The 27,990-nt window shown below is 29.9% G+C and overlaps 1 protein-coding gene across 1 annotated transcript in view; it reads left to right on the forward strand.

Annotated features, from left to right (window-relative positions):
* LOC142321294 (lachesin-like) overlaps positions 1 to 27,990 on the forward strand; it is a 467,419-nt gene that overhangs the window by 19,238 nt on the left and 420,191 nt on the right. The window contains exon 2 of the mRNA XM_075359291.1: positions 12,581 to 12,690. Coding sequence (XP_075215406.1) covers positions 12,581 to 12,690 — 110 coding nt within the window. The remainder of the gene's footprint in view (positions 1 to 12,580; positions 12,691 to 27,990) is intronic.

Here is a 27,990-nt window from a genome sequence, read left to right on the forward strand (position 1 = left end):
GATGCTGACTTTTTTGTAGCTTCTGCTAAACTGCAGACTGAATTGGATCTAATTAACGAATGGTTGAATGAATGGAAGATGAAAGTTAATCCGGCAAAGTCTTCACGTTAATTTTGTGATGAGGAAGTATAACTTCCCGAGTGTTGAAGTTAATGGCGCTTCCATCTCGTATTCTAACAGCATGCAATACCTAAAACTGCATCTGGATCGCCGTTTGACGAAGAGAATTTATTTTAGGGGGAAAAGAAAGCATTATGTAAAGGGAGATGTTTGGAGGGGGTCACTACTATCGTTACCTAACAAGCAGTTGCTGTACCTGTAACCTGATTGGACCTACGGAATCCAAATGTGGGATAAAATAAGTGAGAGTATTACTGAAGTCGTACAGTACTTCCAGAAAAAACTATTGAGAAATACAACAGAAGTGCCATCGTTTGGGGAAAACACTGAAATACACGAGTATCTGGGATTCGGTACAAGCGATTCGCCACAAAATATAAAATGAGACTGAAGAGATACGTGAACTGGCCGCGGTTAATTTCCTGGATAACGTAAGCTGCTTAAAGCTACTGCATGTATTAGATCTGTAAGTTGCTCCGAGATTTGTGGTAAATTAGCTACTCTAGGGTTTGTGCATTATCAAAATTCTGCATTTCATTTCATCACTTCCTCTTGTTGGCTCGTTGATTTGTCTCACTATTTCACTATTTCTGTGTATGATTAATAAGATTAATAACAGAAAAAAAATTTTAATTTAATTTTATTTTATTTTTTTATATATTATTTTTTAATTAACAAGATGTTTTTTAGTGTTTTATTTGCTTTTTATGTTCTGAACTTTATCAATGTTTCTTGGACTCATGTTTGTCTATACTTATTATATATTTATATATACTGTAATAGATATGGATACATAAGCATACATATATATTGTATGTATATATATACATATTTGAATTGTGTATATATATATATATATATATATATATATATATATATATATATCTTTGAGGGATTTAAATGGAAACCTCTGTCTGCATGTAATTATTTTGTATTCAAATTTGCTTATGATTCTGATAAATTGTAACCGATTGTAAATTAAAAATTGCGGCAAAAGAAAAAAATAATCAGAAATCAAACTCAATAAGATATAAGAAATAAGAAAATAAATAAAAATTGAAAAAGAATTTTCTAAGAATAAATTTTACGTAAGTTAAGATTTCTTTACACAAAGTCTGTGAATACTGTTTTTTTTTTTAAAAGACTGTATATGATACTATTTGCTGTGACCAATAGAAAATGTTATATATATAGATAGATAGCGATGATCGGGGTAAAATTTACAGTCATTCGATAGAAAGGAAATGTAAATCTGCTCTTTGACATTTCTCTAGCAAATAACTCAGTCAGTGGTGAAAAACCATAGACCAGATCTTCTCTTTTCTTAATACAAAAGGAAGTCCATCTTTTTTACTTTTAAAATTGCTTTCATACAAATTTTCTTTTTTTATTTTACTTGAATTTAAATTATCTTAATTTTAAATCTAAAATAAAATATTACTTACAACCACATAAATTTAATCTACTTTCCTTAGGAGTTTTTATTATTAAAAATCTAATATTTAATCTTTTAAATTCCTATACATAACAACTTCGTTTTAAAGACACTATACTTTATCTCACTTCATATTATTTGAATATTTTTATGAAAGAAAATATATATAAAAAAAAATACAATATTCAATAATTTTATTACTAACCTTATTTTCTTTAGATAATTAAAAATATACTTCATTTATTACATTATTCCCTGAATTAGTTTTTGTGCATAATAAAATAATTCTAAGCTTTATAAGGTGCTAATATAAACTATTATATTAGCAAGAATGTAGTAACATTCTTTTCTTCCAGCTATTTTTACCTGTATAAATTAAAATAGTTTAATATACAGCGGTTGTGTAATAAATAAAGCTAAAGTAATTTTTTCATAGAATTTAATTGAAATGTTGTTTACAGATTCTTGAATCAATAATTATCTTAATTTTACTGGATATAGGTGAGATTAATTTTTAACTATTTTCCCAACGAGCAAAATTCGTAAAATTCAGATTCTATTTTCTTTTTAATTAGATTAATACTGAGTTTTTTTCTGTTAGATTTATTTCTTTTTTTCCTGTTTTTGGATAAATAAGTATGAATAAAGTGAGACTCTGGTAGACATAAAATTATGACTATTACGGAAGCAAAAATAAAATTACGAAAATATCGTTAATCCAACTAATCATATTTCACTTTATTAATATCTAAAGTATTCTTTTACTTTTAAATAGTATTATCTGAAATAAATATTCGATTTAAGAAAGAAGTTACACCATAATTGGAATGATAAAATTATAACTCCACTGGTTGATTTTGCTATGAATAACTTAAGCAATGATTTATTATTCTAGTTCAATAATTTGATAAATTTTTAGTATATTGTGTGCTTTCTTTGAGGTAAGAAGAGAAAAATTATTAAAAAAACTCTTTATCCATCTTCAAAAAATCATCACAAAATCTCTGCTTTAAAATGACACAACATATCGAATCTCAGTTTTCACCGACAGTTACCCAAAATTCCTATATGAGAAGACAACACCTGCAAGAGTAAATAAAAATAAAGGAATACCAAATCTACAAGCATAGTTAGAATTTAATACATCAGATATTTTCAAGTAAGCACAGGCATTCACAGAAGAAAACGCCGAAGTAACAATTCCAAAATTAAACATTATATCACTTTCACTTATTAAGTGATGTAAATTTTGAAAGACTTCCGATCTTATTCCTTCAAGGATGAAGACAAAGTTTCATTATAAGGAAGAATAAAGTAACTTTAACCAGTCTTTCTGTTTGCTATCATGAAGGTAACTGAATGGTCCCGTTGAAATTAAAGAAGATTCATTTTACATGTCATTAAAATTATGCAGTTTTTTCTTAACTGGATTTTTTTATTAAAGTATTTCTGGCTTTTAAAAATGTAAATTCGAATCTGAAAAAAGATTGAGGTATTTTAATGAAATTTTATAAAATTTTAAAATTTCTAAATATGGCTATGCTAATGTTTTAATCCTTAACATTTCGAAAACTACTGTTATTATCTAAGAATTGTTTTGTTTATTTTAGCATAAATAAGAACAATTTATCTTTTTATTAAAAAAATCCGTTGTGGACACCACATAACTTCCTTGTACCCCTATTAAATTACATATACAAATTTTTAAAACTACATAAAATTTTATTTCACTAATAACTTTTGATTTTTTTGTTATTCTTATTATTAAATTATTATTTATTGTCAAAACTGTTTTACAATCAGAGATTAATAATTATTAATAAACCTATATATTTAAATTAAAAAAAAGTTAGAAATAAAGTCGGATTCGAGCCGATGTGCCTTCCCCTTGTAAGATCCAAATATTTCATTAATTAAAATTTTATTTGGCTACAACTCTGGAACCAGTGAAAATAAGTACTACGTATGATATATCGTTGAAAATCTCTCAATGACGGTTAATTACTGCAATTATGGAAAACACCAAAATCCAAATGTTTTGGATATTGGCCTTTTTTGGACATTTTTAGTCAAGTCGATTGCAATCAAAAGGGAAAGTGTACAACTACATGTTACAACAGTCCTAAATCCAAAATTTCAACAACGTAAGGCTTATCGTTTTTGAGTTATGCGAGGTACATACGTTCGTACAGACGTCACACCCAACCTAGTCAAAATGAATTTAGGGATGGTCAAAATGGATATTTCCGTTGAAATCTGAAAACGGAAATTGTTCGCGATTACAAATCTTCCTTTACTTTGTACAAGGAAGTAAAAATGTACGAAAGATTTTTTTTATTAACACAATAAATTAACCCTTCGTAATACGTATTGTTATACGTAATGTTATACAACAGTGTAGTGACCGTATATGATCATTATGATATAGGTATTATGGTAATTATGTAATGATCAATTATTATATTCGAAGTACTGTCCTGTTAAATGATTTCACTAGAAAGACCATTTATAGCAAATTGAAAAGAATTGCCAAAAATTTAATAATTTAAAAAAAAGACCTTATTCAGAACAATTGAAAAGAGCAATTGAAGAAAATATAAATAAAATTTCACACTTTGTTTACATATTCTCCGTGCATTATCAAGAAAGCAATAATTTTTTTTTTAAATCATAACTTTAATGTTACAATAGATAGGTCATATTGTGGAAATTTTTCTCAATAATAAGTAACGCTAAAGTAAAACTAAACCTGTCAAAAGAGCCAAAATTTATCTATAAAGGAAATAACTCAAATTTAAAAAAAAAGAAGAAAAGTAGAATAAATTAATAATTTGGTTCATTTTTAAAAAAAAAAAAAGATCAATTGTTTGTAATGCTGTAACCTAGTAATCCCTAGAAACTGGTCACAAAATTATTTTATTGAAAACGGTTGTTTTCAAAAAATGTTTTCATTAAACACGAATTGGTTAGTTTGAAAACCTGCTTCATCAGCACTTAAAAACTCTATTTTTTTAACAACAGTGGGAACCAGCATTTAATTTCCTGTTGAAGTTAACAACAATTCAAGTTGAATTTGTTAACATTTTTAATCATAAGAACCTTAATCTATTACCCCAATCTTAAAAGTTTGTTAATAGATACGTTATTTCTTTTCTGGTTTAGGTCTCATGCTGTCCTTCATTCTAGAAATAAATTTTACATATCAACTTTCAGAAGTGGTGTTCAAGACGTGATCGGCGGTTTAAATATTTTGAAAGTATATTTCTTTTGGGATTATCTAAAACAACGGTAATTTGTATTTCTTTTAAATTTATTGTTTATTATTACTGTAAATACCCTCCTAAAAATACTTCCTTTCATAGTGTTTTGTAAGTATATTTATTAGTAAATATTTTTTTTAATTTTAAACTTTTTATTTTATTATTTTTACTGTTTAAATATTTTTTATTTAAATATACTTCCCGTGTGCTTGCTGGTGATTGTTTAACAGTAATTTATATAATGCCTAGCCAATGTACGAGCTTGTAACGTCACGAGCAGACTGCGTATTACTACTTGACCTGAAAACATCAACTCCGCGTATCAAATAGAATTATTACTTATTATCACATTGTATGCGGTAATAATTATCATATTTACATTTACTAATTATAAACAATACGTAATTAATTCCCTTATAACTTTTATTTGTACTAAATTATTAATTTTTAATAATAAACAAAAGCTTACACGAATTTTCTTCATATCTAATTCAACTTCTATCAAATTCACCATCCTCGCTAAACGATCACTGTCACTGTCATTTTCATTTTCACTTTCACTATCGGAGTCTACACGTATAATATAACTTTCTATCATTTCATCTATCAGTGGTTCCAATTTTTCATACTCTATTTCAATATTTTTTACTTTTTCACAATAGGATTTCCGTCATCTTCATTCATGGAATTTCTCCTTAGTTAATTTTTCTACATGTGGGAAAGAAAATGTGTTATGACTCGCCACATGTCTTTTTACAGCTGACCGTACCATCGCGATCGGATTTAAATCAGGATGGTACGATGGGAGTCTAAGGACACGATAACCATTTTTTTTCAAAACTTTATCCAAGTGATTTGTTGTACTTTAGTTTGTATGTAAATTTACTAATTCATATAATTGTGGTTTCAGAATTTTTTAACTATACGGAAAATGGGGTTTCTCGAGCCAATCGATCATATCTTTTCTTCTGGAGTTAGAATTTGGCGCTTTATCAATACCTGTGTTATGATAAGGGACGTTATCAACAATTACTATTGATATTGGTGGAAGATTTGGAATCTATTTTTCACGCGCCCATTTCATGAAATTGTCTGTATTCATTTTGCCATGGTGGTCGTCACTTTTCGAAATGGCTTTCCAAGTTAGTAATGCGTTCGGAATAAAACCGATTTCTCCTCCATCATGAATTACTATTAAACAGTCACCTTTATTAATCGGCACATGAAGTCCGTCAACAATACCATCAGACCACGAACTTGTCGAACAATGCCAACTTAAAACGTACGTTTCATCCAAATAAACAATTGTAGCATTGTTTTGTCTGTACTTATTATTTGTACTTATACCATTGCCTGCAAATATTCAATTCTCTTCCAGGTGATATCGGATTTCTCAATTAAAAGTTTTCTGTTGTTTTTAGTTTTACTCCATTTGGAACCTAAGTCTTTCAAAATAACAGCTAAAGTTGATTCACTTGCTTTATTATTTTTTTTTAAAGTAGGTAATTCATTCTTCTTTGAATAAAATTCATTAACTGTTCTTTTAACTGCACCTAAATCAAAACTGTCCAGTTCACTGACACGTTTCGAACGTCGTTTATATTTTTTCGGCGTGCTGAAAGAACACGATTGGGATGTTGACTGAAGAATCATCTCTTTTTATCTCTTCTAAGTTTTTGAACCTGTGTTCTTGATATCCCATAAGCAGCAGCAGTTCTTTCTTTGCATTTTTGATTGCCAATTTTATGTTTTCGGCAGTTAATTTACCTACTTTTAGAGCTTCTTTTTTCACAAAATAATAAACATTATTGATAATTTCAAATTATCAATAATGTTTATTGTGCTGTCTCCTAAGTTTTTTTCTTAATTACGGATTTAAATTCTGCCATAACAAACCGCACTAATAACACACGTACAAAAATAAAACAAAAAATAATATATCACAAAAAATTTCCAACAAAAAAGTAATTATCAAGTATTATAAAAAAGTAATTCACTGAATGCCATATCAACAGGACTAAAGTATATTTCTTTATACACACATTGCGTACTACGAATGACGGATCTAAATATAATCGTGACGAAAGACATCATTTCTAATTGCATGTATAAATTTTTATAGGCTGTACATAATACCAATCAGTGCATTAGTCATTGCTTGAGGAATTTTTTTTTTTTTTAAGATTGAGTCATTAAGCATTTTTATACATGTAATCATTTCAAGTGGATATTGAACACACAACATAAATGTATTGTTTGGGCGCCCATATTGTTTGTAAGTCGAAAAATGAAATAAAAATAATAATTACGCGCAAAAATAATGTTTTGGAAAACAATAATATAATGTGAGGTCACCACGTGACGTCAAAAGCTGGTAGATTTTCTGGGGCGACAAGAAATGCCCATCTGGGGTAGATTATTTGTAAGATTTTCTGTAAACTGTTTTTGGAACGTAGTCTTATTTTCCAATTCAATCATTTACCATTAATTTTTTTCAATAACAAAATAAATTAGGATTACTTAATTTTATTTTATTCCGATTTTTTAAAATTAAAATTATAAAAAATTACTCATGATAATTTTAGTGAATAAAAAAAAAAAATACGAAATTATTTCAATTTAACTAAACATTAGCCTCAATAACGTTTCATTATTTGTAATCTAGTTGCATTTTCTATTTGCTTACTACTTTAGCTAAAAAAAAAAATAAAACATATTCTCAGTTAACTTATTAAAAAATTATAACAAATCAAAAATATTAATTAAGATTTACTAAATTTCATTGCCATGATAAAATAGTATCTGACTTTATCATACAAAAACTGTCATTCCACTGGTTATTTTAGAACAAGTCAAACACACAATCCTTATTTTAAAATTAAATTTATTTCCTCCTCCTAACGTATAGCAACGGCTTATGAAATACAATACGTTCAGAAAATCGCTATGCTCAGCGACTTTCGGAAATGCAATGACGATTAATGTAGTTATGGAAATGTAATGACGAGACTATCTTAATTATTATTTTGAATTTTTATTTAATTATTTTATAGAAACTGATGTTACGGTGGAGTAGTTTATAAAAGATGTTGAAAATATCAGTACAACACTGCACACGTTTGTTTTCAAACACTTTAACCAGCTGATATAATGGAATGTCTCGTACGTATGCCGTTATTGCGGTTTTTAGTTCGTCAGTCGTTCTTGGTCTGTTGCAATACACTGCTTGTTACACTTCCCGCCATAACGTGTGGGAGTCAGATCGAGCGATAATGCAGGCCACAAACCCCTCACATTGATTCATTCACCAAAGACATTAGTAAAAAGTCATTGACCTGTTAGCTGTGTGCGCTGTGGCCCCCCATCTTGTTGAAACCAACCGTGATTGATTTCCACTTCTTTTAACTGCCAAATGACGTTCGTTAAAGCAGCCCAATAATAATCACTGTTAACTGTATTTTCAAAAAAAATTGAATCCAGAATGCACGTTCTACTCACACCGATTCTAATTTTTGCTTTCTGTAAAGATTTTTCGTGTAATTCATGGGTGTTAGATGTCGACCACAATTGTGTATTTTGTGAATTAATATACCTTTTCAGATGAAACCGCGCTTCATCTGTAAAAAATGTAATGCTGAGAATATCTACGAAATCTTGGTTTATAAAACATTTCAACTGGCAATAATTTACTCTTTTGACATGTTCTACAGGTTTCAGTTTTTGAACACACGTTATTTTTTAGGAAAAAGTTCTGTTCTTTCTTACAACTTTATTTGCGGTAGCAAATCTGATAGCGTACTGTTGCGGTAACTTATGCATTGACTTTGATGGAGTTTTGACCACAGTATCCGAAATATTAAGCAGCTTCTATTCGCGTGGTTTAGGTGGTTTTTCACTTCGATCAGTGTCTTCAACCGAACTACTTACCTGAAATTTTTCGTTAAGATTTCAAACTGCATTGAAGTGAGAAACAGGAGTATTTGGAAATTTTTCAGAAAACATATGCTTCACTGTGTCAGTTTATTTGTCGAAAGGATTACGGGCTGTTGAGCCGTCATTTGTACATGGTGTACCGAGGTGTCTTCGAAAGTATGACCTTTCACACGGCGTTCGTTTGAGCGCATAGGTTGGAAAGAAATCGAACACTTATTCAATATTTAAGGAGTGCCCAGCCCAGAACCTTAATTGAGTGCACCGGTTTTTTAAAACAACCTCCTACGAGGCTATCACTGTATTGGGAAAGGCTCTCCCAAAGTGGTGAAAGTTCGGGCCGCCATGTGGAAATTGCGATGAAACACTGAAAAGTACGGTGATCAAGTCAAAAATGGGGTATCAGGATTTTCCATATTTTTATGTTTTAAGCTCCAACTATTAAATGTAGATCAAAAAACATATGTATGTGTGTCGCACTGCTTTTATCTTATATCTCAGTATTGAACCAAACAATTTTCTTCCAATTTGGCTCAAGTACTTCCTTTTATGGGCCATTGATCGTATTAGTTTTTTTTTTTTTTTTTTTTTTTTTTAATTCGTCTAGGAGGTGGAGAGATATCGCGAAAATATCAATTTCGATTTTCTTCAGAGAAATTTTAGAGAAAACTGTTTATCTTTTACTTACTAACAATTGCTCTTATAACTCAGGTTTTTTAAAAATTAAATTTTAACTACTGAAGTGTCATTTTATAAAAAAATAACATTTTATTTTTTAAAACATAATTTTAATTAAATATTATTTTCTAATATAATGTTAATTACTTAAAAATTTTAATGGTGCCTGCCGTTTTGGCACATTTTAATTCTTAACAAACTCCGTCTTTTTTAGTTAACTAATTGAAAACTTTTTTTATAATTGTTATTTACCCCAAAACCTGAACACAGGAATATGGATTTAAAATTTTTAAACCGCATAAAAATTCCAAACTTGACTGGGGTTAGCATTCTAAAAGTTCCAGTAAAAATCAGAGATTTTTCGCCACAGGGCTTCGTATTTGATTGGTTTAATATATGCAGTAAATTTTATTAGGATTCATAATCTATTCCACAGATATGAACTGTATTATACATTATAGAAACATCCTGTGAAAAAGAAAATAGGCAACAATTTTTTAACAGCTTATAAATAGAATTAATGTTTATTTATTTATGTGAAATATTTTTTTATATTTCTAATATGCTGTTTAAATATTGATAAGTAATTTTCTATACTTCAGTTATATATTAAATTGTCACAATAGCTGCAAGAAAAAGGCCGATAACTGCAAGATCATTGAGTCATTGAGAAATAAACATCTAATAATGAATTAGTTTTCTAGATCTTACTGTGAAAAGTTTGTTGTTGAAGTTCTACGCTCTAAACGTGACAAAATTGAGATATTCAAACCGAGAGACAAACTCCTCTGCAAAGCAAAGAGCACGATTTTATTGCAGATAAATGAAAATTATGTAAAGGGTATGGAAATTAGTTGACGATGCTGCAAACCTCGGCGTCCAACCCACACAAATGACTTTTTAATATGCCATACTCCCTTTATTCCTTCTTTTTTTTTTTAAATATGAAAGCTTTTTATTCTAAACTATTTAAAAACATCAACCTTTTTAAGTTTTTCTTTCCATTTCCTTTGCGAGTAAGCTATACAAATGTTTTTGTAGTGGTTAGTTTTTTTATTTATATTTATCCACACAATAATTGGTTTATTAATGGTACTTATTTGAATAATAATGACTTTTTAATTAAATTTTTAATATTGATTTTACATTTTTTTACGTTAATAATTCAATTATAATGACAGCTGCATCTTTTACATTTTCCTTTACATTATATGTTTTGCATTACTTTTATAATATATACTTCATGTAATTATTGTTGAATCCTTAAAATTTTGATAAATAAACAAAATAAAATCAACACAAACTCCCATCAAAATTATAACATCATATAAACCCTTTTCTTAAAAGAAATATTCCATAAATTAAATTGTCAGACAAAATTACTAAAAACAATATCGGAGCAGAGATGTTCTATAGTGAATGATTGATGTCAAATTTCACTTAACGCTTCTTGTCGAATTTAATTCTTCCTGAAAATCTTTTATCCATATTATAATTTATAATAATTATATCAAACTTAGCCCGTTGGTATGATCATACAATAAATAATTAAAATATAAAACCCACTTACCAACAGTTTTTAATGCGTCCTAGCGCTTTCGGAAATGAATTCCATCTTCAGGAACTTAATTTTTTTTTTAAAAACATTTATTATGACACAGCATTAAATCTACGCAATTTTAACACATCACGACCACTTTTATACATTTTACACGCTTTAAATAACAATTCTACTCATTACAACAAAGTTTTAGTTAATAAAAAAAAAAAATTAGTTCCTGAAGATGGAATTCGTTTCCGAAAGCGCTAGGACGCATCAAAATATTGTTGGTAAGTGAGCTTTATTTTTAATTATTTATTATAATTTAATTTATATGACTGTAAATTAGGGATCTCCAATGGTTAAAACTGAAGATTATTGGTAAAAAATATATATTCGTATACACCATGAGTAACACAAAAGTCCTCACCCTATTTCGGATAGTTGTAACTTCGTTTGAAAATGAAAAAAATCGGTTCTGTTGTTTGATTACATTTATTAAGACATTTACATTTTGTTTCATTAAGTTGAGAAGATAACATTGATCAAATGGTCACTGTTAGACTTAATGCGCAGTCAGGCTTGTTTCACTTGTTCTCTTACTTTCCTTCAAACGTCTGGCGATAAATTCTTCACCTCTTGTTGAAGGTTCTTCTTTACGGCCGCCAAGGACTGAGGTTTGTTCCTGTAGGCCCTTGACTTTAAAAACCTTCAAAGAAAGAAGCTGTCAAATCGGACGATTTTGCGAGCCAATTCAAATCGCAAAACGAGAGATTAAGCGACCGGAAAATGCTGGTTTCAGAATATCCATTGTTGCTCGTGCTGTGTGCGCGGTTACAACGTCCTGCTGGAACCACGTGTTTCTCAAACCGAATTCGTCAATTTGTGGCAGCAAGTTATTGATCATGGTTCTGTAGCGCGCACTAGGGACATTCACAACGTAGCCAAAGTCGTCCTTAAAGAAATAGAGGCCAGTGCCTTTTTCTCCGTAAACACCGCATCAAAGAGTGACTTTGAGAGATAACTTACAAAAACTTTGTAAGTTTTGTATCAAAGAACGACCGTCTGTTGATGTCCAGTTGCGTGGCCCGTTGTCTGGTTGATGCTTGTGTGTTCTTTTGGATATGTGCAGCCACAGCAGCAATATTCTCGGCTGTGCGGACGTTTCGGGGCGTCCGCACTTATCCTACTATCCCACGTTGAGCAAGTTTTCTCGAGGCGGGCGGCTAGATATCGTAGATTTTGGCCAGTTGGTGCCGCACGCCCAGGAAATCGACGATGAAATTTCACGCTTAATCATCAACCTATTCTTTCTCAAAAATATTGACACAATTATTCTGCGGTCTTGGAGAGTATAACGATCCATGGCTCATTCACGTATGTCTTGATTCTGTGAAGATAAAAATAAATTGATCAGTACAGCCATTTGCCAACATGAGATCATTTTGCAATAGGGTAACGACCTTTGCGCTACCCGTATATCCGTATATATATATGATGTTTCATGGAATTTTAATCAGTTTCGTATTTAAAAAAAAAGCATTTTCTAACAAACACATGAAACTTATAATTTATGAGCTACTTTACTTACATTTTTTTAATCATTAATTTTTTCAGGTGTTTCTGGATTTCAACCCGAATTTTCTGAACCGTTGGCAAATTTAACTGTTGCTGTTGGCCGAGATGCTACATTTACATGTATGGTACAACATCTTGGAGGATACAGGGTAAGTAAAATTTTTTTTTTTTTATTTTAATAGATGCTTGTTAATTAAATTTTATTAGGAAAGCAGTCAGTCATGTACATAGAAATATATGTTAAAACTTTTCTTAGGTTTGATTCTGTATTTTTTTTCCAATTTTTTGTGTTGTATGAAATAAATATTTTGTGTTATCTAAAAATATTAAGAATTTTATACATGTAGAAAATAATTACAACTTACATTCAACATTAAAAAAAGTTATGACTCCTAAAAGTAACTTTTTACTGTAGTAAATTCTTTGAAGTCGATATAACTTTTGAATTGAAAGTGATTATAATTTAAAATAAGATTTTTAGAAGTTTCTTTTTCAAATAAATTTGAATATTTATGAATGGTTGTGTCATAACAAAAATTTTCTAAAACTCATAAATCTACAAATTATATAATAAAATCTATATTGTTAATAAATACATGTAAGAACATTTCCTCTATTGAATTGAAGCAGTATTTGTAAATTATTGACTTACATCTGAAGGGATTCTTAAATTTATTACTTTTCACTCTTTGTCTGTATATTTCTTTGATTGTTATTTACGAAAAACACATAAGTTAACGATAACGATAGAAGCACCAATCAGCATTGCTTTCTCTAACGGTTTTAATTTGTCAAAAAAGATAAGCATATGGACAATTCTTATAAGAAACATATGTAGATTATTACGTAATAAGACCGCATCAAAGCTTAGTCAAATTATTTGTGAAAGAAAATGATTGTGAAAATTGTAAGAAAAGACAACTATTAAAGTAGATAAAAATATCCTGACCTCCTCAACATTTCCTACCTAAATGTCAAAATCGTTCGCTTCATTCTTCCATTTTTTTGTGTTTATCACATCTGGATCACATCTTAATCACAAGTACAACTCTCAACTTATTTCCTTCTTCGTCTCTTCTTTATTCTGTATTCTTCAGATATACAGTCCACACCGTTCATTCTATTCGTTGAGTCCGTCGAAATCTTCAATTTTTTTTTACATTCAATTATTGATCTAACCTAACAAACAGCAATTCCAGGAAACTTTGTTCGTTCTAACTAACTATCCTTTTTCTGGAAGGTTCGGTAAATTCTACCTCACAATATTCTTTTCTATCTTTGCCAGGTTATTCTGGCAGAACTAACAGCAATTCTGCCAGTATTATTTCCATTTCTGGAAATTAATGTTAAAATTTAAATCTAATTTGTCATTCTTTAAAATTTTTGTGAATAAATATTTTTTAGATGGCATAATAACGTCCATTACTTACAGGGGTTCTTTTCTTAATGTTACATTTCAACATTAACATCTGTTATTACTTTAAGTAATTATGCTACTTAATCCTCTTAAATACTTAACATCCTACTTTTCTTTTGTCGTTTATATGACATTTTTAATTTTTTTAAAGAAATGTGTTGAGAAAAGATATATTTAAAATTAAAAAAAAAAAAATGGAAAATTCCATCAACAGAGTTGGATTAAAAGTTCTGACAAAAGTTTTGCTAATATCAGATTAAATACCAGTTTTTAAAAACTAATATTTAATCTGTAAACCTCTCTCTCTCATACTCTCTATTTCTCTCTCTAAGTATGTATGTATACACACTACCTACACACATACTACTTATATGATTGTATTTGTGAACTACAAGTTTCAAAAAGTAAGTAATACAATATTAAGTGTTTAAAATTCAGCTCTTTGGTTTGAGACTACTTTTTAGAAATTTTTTTTAATATCTCAATTGTTACTAAAAATCATCAAATTTTGTGGAATATTTTCTGTGTTTAGAGAAATGGTTTTATTATTATTATTTTTTTTAATTTGGATGTAAAGCTAGAAAAAACTATGGATGCTAGATGTGAGCGTCTTTAATTTTAGTCTAATTAAAAATAATTCCATTCTAATTACGACTGGAAACAATTCTATTGAAAATTAAAAAAAAGAATAAATTCAAAAATAAACTCACACTTAAACATAAAGATTACAAATTTTATATTTTTTTAATAATTTAATTTATTCAGTTAAACGTATATTCGAATATTATTAAATAAGTATATTTGATCTAACATCAGAGAATTTACGTATTTTTTTAGAACAGAGTGCTTACACCGAGATTTATATTTATGCAAATTATGTTTACTAGATTAATAAATTAATGTAGAAAATATGTTACTACTAACCATTTATTTTTTTTTTTACAAGTAAAATTTTTATGTCAGTAAATTTTATTTAAAAACATACTATTTGTAGAGGAATAAAATTTTAAATATTAAAAAAGTTATTAAATATTCTTTCCCTTATCTCCTGTATTTATTTACGAAAATCTTTATAGTTTTTTTAAAAGATTTAATTAGCATTTTCTTTAGTAAAGAATTAAGTCTTATTAAATATTAACAAAAAAAAGAGACAACGATAACAATATCCATTCTGAAAATATTTGTAAAGCGTTGTTCAGTTATTGATCTTGACTTTTCAATTTCAAATCGAAATTGGATAAGTTTTATAATAGTTATTCCCCATTTAAATTTTCCAGTAATAATAAAACCGTTATTATTTTCTTTATATAAATAAATTTAAAAAAAGTTAGAAGTTAAAGAAAAGTGTTGTTTTCTTGTGTTATGTCTATTGATATCTCTTTACGATCATGCATTTTCGTTTACGACAGCAGTTCATGTTCTTTACTACAAATTTCATGTAACTTTAGAAATAAGGTTTACTGAAAATACAGACAGACTGAACTGGATACATTGTGGATGAAGCAGAGTACGGTTCCCCACTCTATTATCTCAACCTTCTGGTACCTGAACCTATATGATCACCGGCTATATACACGTAGCTATGCTTTCGTAGTAAACCAAGTAACGATTAAAATAAATGGCTAATATGTACTTTTTTTTTCATGCATTTAGTAATGATAGAACGATGAGTAGATGAACAATAGTATTTTCAATTAGAAAGATGTTACAAAAACGTGCTTACGTCGTGTCTCAACATTAATGAGCAAACGTCGATATTCGAAATAATGCGTTACAAACATACTCATGGTATTTATACGTGAGTGCAGAATTTGAAGGAATTGGTTCTTCGGTGATGAAACCTGTAGATATACAAATAATTGTTCTTAAGTTTGAAAACATCGGTTTAAAACTTTAATGCTGCGTTTTTGTTACGTCGTCATGCAATTTTGCTTCGCTTGTAGAACATCAATATGCAAAGAATTTTTCTTTGAAGGATTACATGATGATAATTTAATGTTTGATTTAAATTATAAGTCTAATACTATGCGGACAGTTATCATAAGTAAAAGCGGATTTGGAAATAAAACCGGTCAGATAACTTCACTAAATGTACAAAAGGACTCATCTTTCATTATCTCATCCACTGTTCAGTTAGGGTAGAAATTTAATAATTTCTTTTCCAGTATTTAAAAAAACAATAATGTTTATCTATTTCAAACAAATTCATTCATCTTAAACATTTTTTTTTTAAATTGCTTATTTTTTAAAAAACAAAAATTGAAAGTGTTTTTAAATTCTCATTTGTGATGTCAAAAAAAAATTCAATAGAGGATTTTAAAAAACCTATTTTACAGGTTTCCGTATACTTCAGTTGTTCAGTAGTTACAGAACTTATAATTAATACCGATACTGTTATTCAGTGGTTTATCTAACTATTAATTGTATAACTCGCTGATCATCATTACCAGTTAAATAAAAGGTTTTTCCTTCAATAGATGTGTTCACATAGGTGTGACTTATTGTGGGTTTACATAATATTTACTACTCAACAAGCTACGTAAACAGCAGATATTTCTTTTCAATATTTTAATCATTCATAACGATGAATTAAATTGCACGTAAATTAGTGTAGGTTGTGTTACATTTAAGTGTCATTAGTTATACTTGTTAACGTTTGTAGATTTATTTTATAAGTAATTTGTGCATTAGTTTAAAAGTAAACATTATATTTAGCAGATAATTCTTACATTAAATATGTAATTCAATCAGCGATTTTCATTTGATTTCAAATGAAAATCATTATTTATCCTTCTTCAGAGCATCAACAGATTTATTTCCTCTCTCCTCCTCCCACCTTAATACATTAATGTGTTTTCTGTTGGTAGAAGTGACAGCAGTTCGTGAATATTAGTTTCTTATATTTCCGAGTGCGCTGTTAGTGTATCGTTCCAACATGGCCGACAAAGGAAGACTGACTGTTGAACAGCGCGTAAAGACTGTTGTATTTTAATGAAACTAAAAGTATGCTTTTTACAAAAAGACGGTTTAGTACTTATTTTCGAACTCGGTGGTCACCCTCATTTAAAACAATATGTAGAGTTTACAAAAAATTTAATAGTGATGGATTAGTGTTTGAGAGTAAGCGCGAACGGCCTGCCGATGTTCGTTCTCCACAGAATGTCGAAGCTGTCAGAGCAACATTGCTGAGGAGGCCGGGAAAATCAACAATCAAAAGCAGCACGACTTGGGATTTTAGACGATCTGTGCAGCAAATTTGTCAAACCTATTTGCATTTGTATCCGCACAAAATTGCCAAAATTAACGGTTGAAAATAAACATCAAAGAATAGCATTTGTTGAAGGGGCTGTGAACTGACACATATTGTTGAACGATGTTTGGTTTTCAATTGAGACACATTTTCACCTAGACGGAGTTGTTAATAAACAAAATGTGCGTTTTTGGGCTTCTGAAAATCAACACTTGCTTCATGAAAAGGTGCATCAAGCTCCATGAATTACGGTACGGGCTACTATCTCAAGTCACGAGGTAATAGGGCTGCTGTTTTTTGAACAAGCAGTGAACAGTGAACGTTAATAACAGTGAACAGTGAACATGCTGCCTAATAATTTTATTCCTCAGCTTCTTACAAACTGGTTTCGATTAGAAAACGAGTGGTTCATGTAGGATGGAACCAGATCGCACACAGCTAATGTTGTTTTAGACTTACTGCGTGAAACTTTTAACAAAAATTTCATTTGAAACCGATTTCCTAATCATTTTGGGTGTGGACAGAATTGCCCTCCGAACAGCCCTGATTTGAATCCATGTGATTATTTTCTTTCGGGATTTCTAAAGGAAAATATTTTAACTAAATATCATCGTACAGTATTGGAACTACGAAAGCTGATAATTGAAGTGTGCAACGAGATAACCGAAGATATGTGTTGTTGAGTTATTACCATCATAGGAAATCGTGTTGAAAACGTTGCTTGACGTGATGGTGGTCATATTCAACACGTGTTAGGCGGTGGAGAGGTAATTGTCGAGGTGGAAAGTGCTAAATATCTAGGGGTGTTACTAGATAAACACTTCAAATACTCCAGTCATGTGGCCATGATCTGCGACAGAGTGAAAATAACAATCCGTGCCTTGCGAGGTCTCTTTGGGGAATAAGAAATTCCACGTGCGTCGAAGAGGCGACTTATCACCTCGGTGATAACGTCGTCTCTGTTGTACGCCGCCCCGGTTTGGGCCGATGCGGTTAATGTCAAGCACAACAGAAAAAAATTAAGTAGTACTCATAGGAAGCCACATCTGGGCGTAGTTTCGGGGTACGGAACATTATCGTATGGCGCACTGTGCGTGCTTTCTTCGGTGTCCCCGATAGAATTGGAGATTAAAGGACGAAAACTAAGGGCGTCCGGTGTAGCCAAAGATGAGGCCGATTCTATAATATGGAAACAATGGAAGGTGGCATGGGCGGGTTCCGCAGTGGCCGCATGGACCAGAAGAATTATCCCGGAACTGGATGCTTGGCTAGATCGCTCTCATGGCGAATTAGATTACCACACAACGCAACTCATGTCGGGACATGGTGCGTTTGGGACAACATGCGTTATACCTGCATAGGTTTGACAGGAGAGAGTCACCCATCTGCTGTTACTGCGATGCGGTTGACGATGCCGTACACACTATTTTTGTGTGCAGACGATGGAAGGATCATCGTATAAATGCAGGACTGATGCATACCCGACCGGAGTGGCTCTTGGCTATGTCCGGAAACTGACATAATTTTATAATATTTGCAAGAGCAGTCCTCAGAATAAAATAAGATGATGCAAGCCGACTGGGATACTGAGGGTTTTAGTTTATAGCAGGGGTGGGCGGACAGCCCCGTTCCTGAGGGCTCACATGCTCTGGTGTGTGGGTTCCAGTGATGGAGCGGGGACTCCTGGGGTCCGTTAGGTGTGAATGAATGAAAAGACCGAGACCCGGCCGGCGGTGTGGGTTCCCGGATACGCTTCGGCTCCTGCGCCGTCGGTTTGAGGCTGGCAAAAGGAAAGACCGAGACCTCTCCAAGGGGGGGTCTGGGAACGGCATAGCCGGGCCTGGTTTTTTTCGTTGGAGATTAGAGGCAGGCAATTAAAAGATCCGGAAAGGACACGTTCCCGAGTCGAGTACATTTAATTGGATGTCCGACTCGGGTATGAAGGGGAAATAAATCCACGTGATAAGCAGAACATAATGTCTAGGCATATAGTAAGCATGTTGTATTATACTATTCTGTTCTGCGATTGATATAAATATTTTTTTAAGAAAACTAGATGTTGGATCATTTCGTTCGCCACTGTGTACGTAATAAATTGCGCATAAATTAGTGTAGGTTATGTTACGTTTAAGTTTTATTAACTATTTACAAGTGAGTAATTTATAAACACACATTAATGTTTACGTTTGTATATTTACTTCATAAGTAATTTGTGCTTAGTTTAAAGATAAACATTATATTTAGCAGATAATTCATACATTAAATACGTAATTCAATCGGCAGTATTTTTTCACTTTCAAATCAGCGTCGGATTGATTTAAAAATATTTTTTTCAATTATTTAAAACCTTTCCCTTTTATTTTTCAGTCATTATGTATAATTTATAAAAAAAAAAAAAAAAAAAATGTTAGTGTCAGTATTGCAACTTATTAATTTGATTTTCAATGAAAATATTTATTTATTTTTTTTCAGAGCATCAACATTTATTTTCTTTTTCTCCCTTCCTCCCAGGTAAGAAAAGGCAAACCAATTACAGTTATCGTTTTTATTGTTCATATTAGGAAAACTATTTTGTAACGTATTAAAAAATCCCAATCCGACAGAGATTCAAATCCAAAACCTTCACAATGAAAAGTAGAAATATTTCCAAAACATTATTCTAATTAACTTTATATTACCCATGTATTGAAGTTATTGAGTAGTGTTGTTGTTTAATAATTAATAGTAGATAATTTAAGAAAATCTTTCTTTGTAAAATAGTTTTCTTTAAAAAAGACAATAATAATAATAAAAAAAATTAGAATTGACAAACTCATCAATATTTAATAAAAAATATTCCAATTTATTTAATGTAATTCTTTTTACATGCGTCAGTGGATTTAACCGTATTATTAATATCCTAATAACTAAAGAAAATTAACATACCGCTTCTTAAAAAAATGGTTGAAAATTGTTTTTATCATTATGCTCACTTGCTGTATTCCAGATTGTTAACATTAGGAAGGACATACATCCTTATAATTCCTTCAGAATTCATTTGGTTTGATTCAAGTATGATTTTTTTGATAAAAACACTCGTTTGTACAATGCGGAAGATATTTGATAAATTCTGATCTTGTACTTGTACGTACCATGTAAAGCTCTTGTTCTGATTCAAATGTGTAATTTTAGAAAGTAAATTTAAAGCTTCATTTCACATAATATTTTTTTTTGAGAATTCAAAAGTAGGTCTTGCGATATTATCTCATTACAAAAATAATTCTAAGTTTATAATATATGACCTTCCTGAAGTAGGTAATAAAATACTTTTAGGTTGAGAAATTATGTTTTACTTTTTGTTATAGTTATTGAAGTCTAGAAAAGTTCTGATATAGTTCAAATGAATAAATATTGTGATAATAGACCCGCTATTTTTATTTGTCAACTTTTGTGGCGTCGGTTCGTGAGATTGCACAACAGCGCAATGTCAAATACCTGCAGAGACTTGAGAATCATGTAAACCACTTCGCAATTAATCTACTCGACAACAGCAGAGACGTCCGACGGTTGAGACGAGCCCATGTACTCGATTTAAGGTGTGCGTAACAGTCTGGAATTTAACACCGTCAAGTTTTGTGGTGTCGTATCTAATTTCTTGTTACTTATCTTTCTTTTTCTTTTTTATTCGTTATTAATGTTTGTTTTGTGGACTATGTGGGCTGAAATTAATGGTTTGTGATTTATGGCTGAGCTTGAAATTTCATATTTGACTTTAAGTTTGCTTGCAACTGTTTATTGTGTATTGTTTATTTTGGGGGTTCCTAAGGACCTAATTATCACGTGCTTTTGCCAGAAAACTTACTTATGGCTCCGTAGGAGAGCCGATTGTAATTATAATTGTTATTGAGCAAAAAAAAAAAAACTCTTTGATGGCAGATTGGTATCGCCTATCCCTTTCATTCAAAATATTTTGGATTAGAATCCCGATCTGGTTTTATATTATTTTTAAGTTTCAAAAAATTATTCTTTCAAAACAAACAATTCGCTCTTTTTTTTTAAAAAAAAGAGCTAATTGATAGTTATAGTTTGTTATATGCCTTTTCTTTCTTTTTCCTGTTTAACCTCGGTAATTAACTTTCAGATAATACTTCAGAGGATGATATATAATGACTGTAAATGATGTGTATAGTCTTGTACATTCTCAGTTCGACCATTCCTGAGATGTGTGGTTAATTGAAACCCAACCACCAAAGAATACCGGTATCTACGATCTAGTATTCAAATCCGTGTAAAAATAACTGGCTTTACTAGGACTTGAACGCTGTAACTCTCGACTTCCAAATCAGCTGATTTGGGAAGATGCGTTAACCACCAGACCAACCCGGTGGGTTGTTATATGCCTGCGATTTTTGAACAGACTAAATACAATTATGAAATATAATTTTCAATGTTAATTGACAAAATAATGATTTTTTTTAAATTTCCTTATTAATGTTCTTTATTAATTGTCAACAATCCGAACAAAAGTTTGCGTTAGATTTCGTTCGTTTATTCGTTTTTGAATTTTTTAAAGTAATAAACAGTTTTGTGGTTCAATGTCGAGTTGGCGTACATTGATTTATAGGTTGTGCTAAGCTTTTAACATAAACACATTCATCAAGACCTCAGTTTGTGTTCTATGTACTAAAATTGTTGTCTTCCTGTATTGCTTTAACCTGTATAGAACCCATTATTTAATAATGGGTTGTAACTACATGATGTAGCTACGTGATGTAGCGTCTCTTGACGCCATGATGCAATCCACGCGTATGTGGCTGCGTGGGCGCTTTATAATACTTAATAGCAACAACTGATATATTTCATAAATACGATGGATTACTTTTTTCCACTTGAGCCATAGAGGCAATTAGGTAAAAGGCAGGGGTTGTTTTGGGAGTAAAAAAAAAAAACAAAAAACAAAAGCAGATTAAGTTTGGCAACAGCAGCTATAAAATATAGCTTTGTTGTGTAATGCAATTTTTACTGAACTTTTTTTTTTTGATACGCATGTTTTTTCTTATAAATTAGTCTTTTTTGAACAAATTTAGAAAACACATATAAAATGAATAGTCGTAAAATATTATTAGGTCTTTTTTGCAATAATTTAATCTAGAACAGTACTTATTTCAGTGTACATATATATAATTTATGTAGTGTTTTATTGTAGACTAACTACGTGTAATTTATTAGTCAAGATTTATGTATTCAGGTTGAAGTGGCCGTGCGTGCGATTAAAGTGTATGTATGTGTGCGCGTGTGTTTGCGATAGCCGAGTGGGTGGGAGATATATCTATCAGCCGGCTATTCCAGATAGGGCCAACGAAGTTGGGCGGCATCTGTTTCTGCAATAATAGCCCGTGACAAACGCGACTTGTCTTGTTCATTTATAAGCCACAGGACTGTTGTATGCTCACAACCCATCTCTTAATACTTTATTGCATCACCTCCTTTATTTTATTACTCCACTAGTCATTGTCATACTGTTAAAAAAAAAAGGATATAAACTGAAATTTCATTGGATTACTTATTTTTGTTTTCATGTAAAGTATTTTTATTTGCATAAAATTTCAAGTAACATTCATCCTGTTAGTTAAAATAATTACTTGAATTTAAATCCAGAACTGCACTTTTAACTGATATGAACATTTTATTCTAAAAGAAAAGTACTTTATATATATATATATATATATATATATAATAATAATAATAAAATTCAAACCTTTACAATATTTGCCAACATATTAGTATATATATATATAAATGAATTTTTTCAATTTTTGTTGGCCGATTGATTAGAAGCACAATTTCGTTTTTTTTTATTCTGTGCGAGTTTCCTTCCTTAAACCACAATTTCTGCATTCAAATTCTTTGTTTCCTACATTCCTGGCATCATATCTGTCTGTTTCTTAGTCTTCCGTTACTATTTATCCTCTAAAAATTCCTTCTAAAATTAGATCCAATAACCCTGGTTGCTCCTCCTTATAAAATAATGCTATAAACTCTTTTATTTGTTTTCAAATATCTTAATTTTACAGTTAAAAATATTGTTATGGTTTTCCAAAACGTTTTAATCGTTATATAAACCAACTCCATTTTTACAACAAAAAAAAAATTTAATTTTAATTTTTTCTCGTTTTTATTCTAAATTGAAGAAGCTGTTCCGGAGGTCATAAACAGGTAGTTTATACATTTTGAACAATTTATGCGGTATTCTTTTGTTATTTAAATGGTAAATTTTAACAGGTTAATTATTATATTGCATGTGTTAACAATACCTCTCCATTTCTTTGCATTTTGTGCCAACATCTTAACTTGAAATATCTCTTTCATTTTTCAAATCCTACATCTTCAACTATCTTTCACGTATTAAGCTCCTTAATATAAAGTCCAAAAAAACTTGTCTTTCTTTTCATCAAAGTTTATCAAAACTCTCACATCCAGTTCGTTATAAAATCTCTGGTTTTTTGTTTTATCAACTAACCTAATTTTATCATTCTTTTCTAACGCCAAATTTTCAAAACCTCCTTTCTTTGTTTTTCTAGATTTCCTACTGTTTTACAATTTTTATTTAAGAAAGCGGTAAACCCAGTAAATATACTTAAATTATTTATTTTTAATTTTTACCCCGACAGATTTTCTTTCTACGTAAAATCTTTCACTTCTTTACAACTCTCAACCTTTGTTTTATTGTGTTATTCTGTAAATTGAATTTTTCTTTTAGTAAAGAAACCATATAATTTATTTCTTCTGATTCATTTCTAGTTTCATTTGAAATAAATATATTATAGAGGAATTTTAAAATAAAGTTTTAAAAAATACAAATATAATTTAATAATAACGTGTAAAAGAATCTTTGAGTTTTATTTTTTTTTTTTTTACTTGAATTCTTTAGCCGGCTTCAAATCTTTGTTTTAATTATTTCTTCCAAAAAAGGTTTTAATAAAATTAAAAACAATAGTGGATAGTTTACATCTTTGTCAAACTAACTGTTGTACTGCAGCTTGCCTTCTATGGTTTTTCTACTCATATTAAGGCAATTACTTCTTGATTAAATTATAAATATATCTTATTTTTCAACATATTAGTAATATATTTCTTAAAATTATAAAAATGTTCATGTTTGCAACATAGACAAATGATGTTTAAAAATTAATAAATGTCATTTACAAGAACTTTTTTCTTCGAACTGATCTCTAAAATTAATTTGAATACTAGTTTTGTTTCTTTCGTGTTGGTAAAAGCCGTAGGCAATGATATACTAGTTTGAATTAATATGGAAATAATCAAAATCAAAAATTAAAATAACACACTCCCTAATTTATTTTAAATATAAATTTAAAATTAATATTAAAAATTAATTCGTTTAATTCAATTTTATCTTACCCTTTTTACAGTATATGATCTTTATTAAAGGTTTTTGCATTTTATAAAATGAATAAAAATGAAGGATAATGTTCATTTTTTAATTAGAATTCTTATAGCCTATATATTAAAGGATTTTAAATTCGATTAACTTTACGGTAGGACTACAATTTAAAGCATTTCATAATAATAAAATTCAAAACTTTACAATATTTGCCAACATATTAGTATATATATATATATATATATATATATATATATATATACATATATATATGTGTGTGTGTGTGTGTGTGTGTGTGTGTGTGTGTGTGTGTGTGTGTGTGTGTGTGTGTGTGTGTAAATATTTTTGCATCAAAAATTGCTTTTCTTCTTTACGACCGAGAAAATTTTATTGCTTCCGTTTGAAAAGTTAATATTATTGCCTTTAAAGCTAAATAGAATTATACGTTGTTTTATTTTTCGCTCCAACTTTTATTTATTAATTTTTAAATGAGATATGAATTATTGTTTCATTTCAAAGAAGCTATATGTTAAAAGTTAATTTAAAATTGTCTCTTTCTAAATTTGACAGTCTCTATTATTGTTATTATTATTATCCTTTGACAAGAAACAAATAAAGGAATTGGCTTAATAAGGAAAACAGCCAGTGTAAGAACAAGTGGAGTTGTAAACAAGGCAGTTCAGTATACTCCAGAAGAAATTTTATCTACAGCTAGTTTAGAAACAGTAATGCTCGAGGATACAACAACGGCAGTTACGCAGAAAATGAGTTGCTTTTTTCCTTTTCTTCTTTTTTTCTAAAAAAAAAGAACTTTTATAGCCTTTTCTAAAATTGAGCGTCATGTTTCAGATATGTATTCTGCTGTTGTGATTTAATTTTATTTTTGTCAGTTTATTTTTCTTTTAAATATAATTGACTAAGTTAGATGTTAAAAATTTCCGAATATCATTATTTTTTTTTAATCTTAAATGTTAGTTTTTTATTTAATTTTTTTTTTTATTCTATCCGAAATAATATATTCACGAAAATTTATTCATTGAAATAAAGACTGCAGTCGTCTATTAACCGATACATAGAATTTTGGTAGAAGGCCTACTTAATTTCATAATCATGATAAACTAGGCAATATATGTCTAACCTACAACCCGAAGAACTGATAATTAAAAAAAAATGTTTTTCTACTTCTCATAATTTTTTTGTAGTGATGGAACAAATGTTACGAAAAATGCGATTAAAATGGTGTTAACTTTCTATTCATTATTCTTCCAATTGTTCTTTTTCTTTTTTTTAAATATTGTAAAAATAAAATCATGAAATTTTATTACATTATTATCAAAGTGTATGAATCCATTGATAAATGACGTTTCCGCTATAAATGTATCTTTATGTCATACCGTATTAATCAATACCTGTCAAAAAATTTTAAATATTTTTATAATATCTAATTCTTTTTAAATTTACTTTCATTACATTAGTTTAAGATGAAGCAGCATATTGAACATTTTTAATTACGGTTCGGAAAATCTTTTTTTTTATAAAAATATGCTTTTCACTCCAGGTTGTACCTGTCATGTCAAATTTCAATATTCTACTTTAGTTTATTCAGCTGTGTAAATAAAAGAAGTTTATTTTTATACCTGCCATATATATATTTTGAAAGCGTGTTTTTAGAGAAATTCGATTACGTCTTATCGACTTCAGCAGCTTTATTTAAAAATGTCTTTCAAGGTATAGCCTAAACAATTGACGTACACCATGTTTAATTGGTTCAACGCTAGGGGTGACATTTTTCAAACAGAACGTGAAATTTGATTGACTTATTGATTAAAGGAGTTTAATTTGAAACTTATTTTTTTTTTTTAGAATGAATCCTGTATTTACAGTTACCGCTCACTGAGTGTTAGTTATGTACCGCGGTTATCATCAGACTATCATCGCAATTATTTCCAATACGTTTCAGCTCATGCTAGTAATTTTGTAATTAATTATATTCAAGAATTCGGGAAACGACCGGTATTTTAACTTTAACAATGCATTCTCACCCATTTTCGTTCAGCAATTTATTGAATAAATTTAGGTATTTATAATACGCAACGGGTTGATCTAGTGGTGAACGCGTCTTCACAAATCAGCTGATTTGGAAGTCGAGAGTTCCAGTGTTTAAGTCCTAGTAAAGGCAGTTACTTTTACACAGATTTAAATACTAGTTCTTGGATACCAATATTCTTTGGTGGTTGGGTTTCAATTAACCACACATCTCAGGAATGGTCGAACTGAGACTGTAGAAGACTACACTTCATTTACATTCATATATACCATCCTCATTCATCCTCTGAAGTAATATATAAACGACAATTCCCGGAGGCTAAACAGGAAAATAAAAGAAAGGTGTTTATATACGTTTCAAGTATTATATATTTATTTCACACAAATAGTCGCGTTTGTTGGCAGAGTAGGTGGTACCAACGATCTATTTATTTAGATTCAAGAAAAAATAAGTAAGTTCATAATTTATCTACGATTAATGTAATTTAATAATTTTACATATAAAGTTATCTAAAATTTTATTAGTAACTAGCCCGTCATGGCTCGTTTCGCTCACCCTTCTCCTTTCTATCAGAGAATAGTAAACTATCAGAGTATAGCAATTTCTTCAGAGCAACCGTTTGGTCAGCACATAACACGAAACTTTGAGTTATCTGATGTATGCAGTTATCAGAATAGTTGGCTCCATCTTAAAAGTAGTGGTTATAGCTGGTTATCCATTCTTCGTACGGATTAAGAGTATTTTCCAAGTTTCTTAGCCTTACCCGGCAAATACCACTAGGAGGTGACCGTACTTCGTTTCTCTTATTTTAAATTTATATTTAATGTTTTTTGTTGTTCTTTTTATTTTATATTTTAACTTTTTTTGCGTTTTAGTGGAATGGTTTGTGAACAAATAATCTAAAGAATGGACTTTTATACAATATTTACAACTTTTCCTGTATACAATATATTTATATACATTCCGAATCGATATATATATATATATATATATATATATATATATATATATATATATATACACACTATATAGAATGATCCTAAAAGAGATTCTGGATTCACATACAGTTGCCCATGCAAAAACATTGACTTTCCAAGTGAAGACCAGGCACTTGAAACGTCTGCTCTTGTGACATATATATTGTTATCCCAAAGCAGCTTTAATTGGCAACTGGAGTCAAGAATAAATTAATATACGCTGTAACACCGTCGCACATTTAAAGCCACTTTTATCGATAACTGAAAGAGATATCGAAAAAGACATCTCTTTTGTAGAAATTATTTTCGAAAATTGCAACTGGTTTTTGAATTGAATTCGATTTGACTAACCGTTTGGCCATAATAAATTTGAA

This window comes from Lycorma delicatula, chromosome 3 (assembly GCF_047948215.1).
Source record: "Lycorma delicatula isolate Av1 chromosome 3, ASM4794821v1, whole genome shotgun sequence".
Classification (NCBI taxonomy): Eukaryota; Metazoa; Arthropoda; class Insecta; order Hemiptera; family Fulgoridae; genus Lycorma; species Lycorma delicatula.